The sequence below is a fragment of the Herpailurus yagouaroundi genome, unplaced genomic scaffold, assembly GCF_014898765.1.
Source record: "Herpailurus yagouaroundi ecotype Mexico unplaced genomic scaffold, PumYag 197, whole genome shotgun sequence".
Classification (NCBI taxonomy): domain Eukaryota; kingdom Metazoa; phylum Chordata; class Mammalia; order Carnivora; family Felidae; genus Herpailurus; species Herpailurus yagouaroundi.
Window position 1 is genome coordinate 24,509,092 of NW_024412428.1, and position 6,000 is coordinate 24,515,091.

General features: G+C 37.1%; 1 protein-coding gene across 9 annotated transcripts in view; it reads left to right on the forward strand.

Annotated features, from left to right (window-relative positions):
* Positions 1–5,533, forward strand: part of ZC3H13 (zinc finger CCCH-type containing 13) — a 98,853-nt gene extending 93,320 nt beyond the window's left edge. For all 9 annotated transcript variants that reach the window (XM_040448469.1, XM_040448468.1, XM_040448466.1 and 6 more), the window contains one exon: positions 3,344–5,533. In XM_040448469.1, coding sequence (XP_040304403.1) covers positions 3,344–3,514 — 171 coding nt within the window. In that variant the 3' untranslated portion in view covers positions 3,515–5,533. The remainder of the gene's footprint in view (positions 1–3,343) is intronic.
* Positions 5,534–6,000: the final 467 nt, after the last annotated feature.

Here is a 6,000-nt window from a genome sequence, read left to right on the forward strand (position 1 = left end):
CAGATATAAGAGAGCCTCGTGAAAGATGTTAAGAAAAAAAGAAACCTCTTTAAAATATATAGGACTGTAAAAGCAAAATACAGAATAGGACCACTCATCAAGGAAAATGGTACTTCTTATCAGATGATGAAAAAAAGTGGAAAGCCAGTGAACTCCTATTTTGGCATGGTCTTTAGAGAATGATTTTTAAAATATATAGATTATACATATCAGAAAAGATAGTTTAAGGATACCAAGAGAACACTTAGCTGCTTTAAATGAGCTGAAGTCTCATTTGAGTATTGTAGTATTAAAAGAATGTATAGAACTGGTAGCAAGCAGAAGGAAGGAAGGAATACCACAAGAAATTAATAGAAAAATTCTGAAGAGATGAAAAAAACTAATCCAAGTCTCATAGATATTAAAAGGATAATACTGTAAACAGCTCTGTGCACATAAATTCGACAGTTTAGGAGAAATGGATCAATTGCTCTAAAATCCACAAGCATCTTTGAATCGTCTGTGTCGGTTTGCTTTGGTCTGGTTTTTATTGGAAAAGAAGCCTCCACTCTCAGATGGTTTCACTGGCAAAATCTACCAAATGTTTAAGTTAGAAATAACACCAATTCTACATAATTTCTTCCAGAAAATTGAAGAGACAGGAATCCTTCCCCACTCATTTTATGAGGACAACAACTACTCGGATATCAAAACCAGAGTAAGACATCACAAGAAAACTACCGATCTGTATCACTCATGAGCATACACATAAAAAATCCTCAAAACTTGTAAATCAAATCCAGCAATATATAAAAGGAGTACTGCACCATGACCAAATACCATTTATCCTCAGAGTGAAAGGCTGGTTTAATATGCTAGTTTAGTATTCTAAAATTATTCAGTGTAATCCACATATTGACAGACCAAGAAGGAAAAATACCTAATCCTGTCAATTGATGCAGAAAAAAACATTTGAGAAAAATCAGCATTCCTATGCAATAAAAATTCTTAGTAAGCTGGAATAAGAGTCTTGACTCGCATCTCCAAAAACCTGTAGCTAACATCGTACTTAAGGGTAAAAGTTTGAAATATTTCCCGGAGAGGTCAGAACGAGGCAAGGCTGTCCATTCTCACTACCCCTATTCCACATTTTACTGGGAGTTCTAGCCAGTTCAATAAGAAAAGGAAGTAGAAGGCATACAGATTAGAAAAGAAGAGGTAAAACTGTATTTACAGACAAGATGATTGCCTACGTGAAAGTTTTCAAGGAATTTATCAGAAACACTCTCAGAACTTAAGAGTGTAACAAGGCCACAGGATACAGAGCATGCGCAAAGCAATTGGATTTCCATATACTAACAGTGTATAGAAGCACCTGGGAACTGAAAGGTAGGAAATACTTTTTAGTGGCTCCCCAGCAGAAAGCACTTAGATACAAATCTAACAGAACATGGTGCAGGGTCTGTGTGCTGAGAACTATGAGACCCTGACATAAAAAATCAAAGATGACCTGAATAATGGAGATGTACATCTTGTTCATGGATTGGAAGACTCAATATAGTTAAGATTGTAATTTTCCCCAAATGGATCTGCAGATTTAACACAATCCAGCAAAACTGCAGCAGTGTTTTTTTTTTAAGATAACAGAGTCTCAAGTTTACATGGAAAGTCAAAGCAACTAGAATACACAGAATAGTTGTTTAAAAAGATGAATACAGTTGAAGGACTCAAAGTTCCCAGTTTTAAGACTGCCTGTAAAGCCACAGTACTCAGGATAATGTGGTCCTGGCACCAGGGATGACACACACCAAAACCAATGGTACAGAGTCCAGAAATAAACCCATAAACCCACACAAGGAGGACTAATCTACTGGGGGGGGGGGATTTAAAAATGGGTTGTTTTTTTAATTGAACTTTTTATTTTGACATACCTGTTCTTCATCAAAATGGACAACTTCTGTGAAAGAGATGAAGACTGAAAAGACAAGGATACTGAGAGAAAATATCTGGACACCACTTTTTGGGGAAAGGACTTCTACCTAGAATGTGTAAAGGACTCTGAAAAGTTAACAGTAAAAAAAAAAAAAAGCAATCCAATTTTTTTAAACGGGCAACACTTGAATGGACAGTTCACCAAAGAGGATATATGTTAATAAGCCCATGAGAAGATGTTTAACATTTTGAGCCATTAACAAATGCAGATTAAAAATTAAATGAGATACCATTGTGAACCTGTTACAGTAGCTAAAAACCAACAGCAACAAACCCCGTAGCAAGGATGTAGAGCAGTTGGAACTACCACGTGTTACCCGTGGGAACACAGTGTGGTTGGTTGGTGAAATGAATATTCACTATATGACCCAGTAATCCCTATTGCCAGGTTTTTACCTTCGAAAAATGAAAACTTACATTCATATAAAAACCTGTCCACAGTAGTTTATAGCAGGTCTATTCATAATCTCCAAAAACTGGAAACAACCCCAGTGTTCTTTACGTAGCTAATTGATAAACTAGGACACATCTGTATAACTGGTTACTAATTTATAAAAAAAAATAGCCAAACTGTCAGTAAGTACTATCAACAATATGGATTAATCTCAAAAACACGATACTGAAAGAAACAAGTCTCTAAAGATCATATAGTGTAGGATTCCATTTATTTGATGTTCTGGAAACAGCAAAGCAATCACAGAGACCCTATCACTGATTGCCAGGGGTTAGAGTTGGGGAGAGGGTGTGAACACAAAGGGAGTTTTCTGAATGATGAAAGTTCTCTATTCTGATTGTGGTCATGGTTATGTGAATCAGTACCCAAGTGTAAACACGAAGTATGCATAAAAAGTCAGTTTTCTGTATCACAACATGTATATTTTTCAACACACATGTAATCGAGGAACACTGTTCTTTTAAGGATCCTAGAAAGAAGAGAAATGGCAGAATGCCCAAGATAGTCAGATCTTACCTTCTTTCATTTATGAACACACTTGGAGAACATTTAACAAAATTTTATGACAACTTCCAAAAATGCTAATGTAGCCTTAAATTACAGTAATAGAGATAAGCATTTTAACAGAAGGGCGGTAGTACTTTCTCAGTGGACTGTAGTGATCAGCTGTCTTCTAGAGAATTTGTTCACTCCTAGAGCCCACGTTCTACAGAGAGTATGAACAGGGGAGGGTCAGAGAGAGGGAGACACAGAATCTGAAGCAGGCTCCAGGCCCTGAGCTGTCAGCACAGAGCCTGACGTGGGGCTCGAACTCACGGACCGTGAGAACATGACCTGAGCCGAAGTCAGACGCTTAACCGACTGAGCCACCCAGGCGCCCCTCATCTTTTAAAATTTGTTTTTGTTTTCTTCAAATAGGGCACCGTGAAACAGGCTTACACAAGTGCTCCAGTGGTAGACAATGAATTACTGCGATTGAGTCTTCGGTTATTTAAGAAGAAGACTGCTTGTCATGCCCCAGGACACGAGAAGACTGAAGATAATAAACTCTCGCAGTCCACTGTCCAGCAGGAACTGTGTGTGTCTTAGGACTGAAGTTAAATGACATTTTTGGTACTCTCTTCCTTCAAGATTACACGTTCTTTTTCAGAGTTCTTTGGTTTGACAAACATTATTCATAACAAAGGCAGAAAAGATTTGTCAGCCATGGTAAAAGGGTGAAGAACAACTTTGATCTAAAGTTTAAAGACACTAGTTTTGGCTAACTTAAGGTTTTACATAGATTTTTACACAGTACTTGATATTCATGTGAAATAATGTGAAAACATCTAGATTTAGTTTATTCTGTACTTTTTGTTAAAACTGAAGATTTTGGAAAAACGGTTGCCACTGCTCATGCAGCCTATGAATATTTTTTATGAAATGGAGCCACTGACTTATGTTCTGGATCATCCCTACAGAAATAGATTTTATTCAGAAACGTTGTGTTCACAGAAGGAATGCACACTGCAGTGCAGAGCTCTTGAAGGCGGATGCTGGTCCTGCGTGCTGTGTTTGGGGGCAGACCTCCAGCAGGAGGTAGCCAAAGTACTTTTTTCCTTTCTAAAGTTCGGAAAAAAAAAAAATTTACTAATGGGTCTGTTTGTTTTTTTAATACATGTGCGTTGTTACAATGTATATTGGATGTCTTTGGATTCTAAATGGTTTTGTTATCAGAAAATGTCTACTGTTTTTATTTTTAATAAATGTACCTTTCCTTGTTCTAGATTTACTTTGCTCTTCATTGATCTTATTCCCAATGTTCTGAGACATTTGTCATCAACATTGCATATTTCATAGTTCACATTTTACTGTTCAAGTAAATAATGCAGTAGGAGTTGAGGAGAGACTTCAAATACAGGTCAGTAATACTTGAAACAAACCAAGAGTGAACAAACCTATGTCATCTGAACTTTAAAATCCTACCGTCGAATTTTTCAGGGCTATCATCTTCGATTACATTGAACTGTCTAGCCTGTAATATGTAAGATAACTTAATTTTTTTAAATTACCATCTGTTTTATTCTGTGTATATTTCTGTAACTCATGAAGAGGAGTCTTCGAAGGATTTGAAATGCACTCCAAGCTGCAGAACGTGTGGGCAGACAACAATAATAAAGGAAACCAGTCAAAATTATAATTTTTTTCATTGGCTCTCTCAGGTTTTTGCTCAGACTGTAATCGGTTACCTGTGTCAGTAGTTTTGTATCCTCTAAAGGTAACAGTGTTACTGATGTAAAATTCCTGCTCATTTCAAGAAATGTTCATTGTACCCTTAAGATACTGACCCAGCAAAGGAAATGGTATTATTTTCAAATGACTTTGAAAGCATGTATAAGAAAATGGCAAAGGGGGGGGGGGGGCGGCGGGAGGATGGGAGTGTCACTAGACTTTCCTGGTGTCTGTTTCCTTTTCTAATTGGTAGATATTTTGAATAAAGAAGAAATTCCTTACTGACCCTGGAGAATAAATATCCTTTAAAACACCAACTTCCTAACTATAGTAGATATTATTTGCTATAGCACAAACAGTTCAAGTCCTAGAACTTCTGTTTCCCAGAAATGTGGAATATAACAGAAAATAATGGTTTTCTTTAGGAATGTTCCACAGGTTATTTATTTACAGAATGAAAACTGTACTTAAATTTGCCATACAGTGTGTCGCCTTTTAGGATTTGAGCATCTTTTTGGTATGAAAGGAAATTTTAGAGCTATTCCTCTGCACACTTAGCCACGGCATTCAGAGCTGTTAAGTGAGAATGTACTGTTAAGTCTCCATTTTTTTAATTCAAATAGTCTACATAGTGCCAAGCATACACCCTTAGAGTTCTTTTTTACCGAGCTTTCCGTAAAAGCTCTTGGATGCCAGTTAAAGTCTCAGTGAAAGCAGTCGTCCTGAAAGCAGCTGCTCGGCTAGAACTGCTTTGCTTCTACAGTTGAACGTGTGTTGCCTTCTAAGTGATGGGTCAAGTTTGTCCATTTGCCATAACCCCACAACTGGACTCCAGCTGCTGGTAATAAATTGGCAAGAGAACGTGTGCAATCCAAAATAAATGAGAATAAACACCTATTACTGAGTCAGTTCGGGTTTTTTGGCAGCTATCCTAACCATTTCTTAGAGGATTGTACTGACTGATAATAAGTAACTTTGTGTTCCATAAACATTTTGTAACTATCCCCACCTTGTTCATTGATATGCTGCAAAATCTAACCTGTCATTTCTCTTTGTTCTGTAACTGCATGCTATCTTCCTTATCCTACCTACTCCACAACTACATTAGGACTTTATGACCTTTCTTTATTAACTTGACATTTTTTGCCATTGGCAGAATATCTCACATTGTTTCTTACTGTCCAGTTGGGTAAAGATTGTATGGTCAGTGATGCTTTTAAGTCTCAGAAGAGCCAGCATCTGAACCTCAACTGGTTATTTTAAAGGGTATGTGGTTTCTAGTTGAAGATGGTAATACAAGGTGGACCCTAAATTCAACCTCCTCCCACAGATCTACAGCTGTGTACAAAGCAATTTTCTCTGAA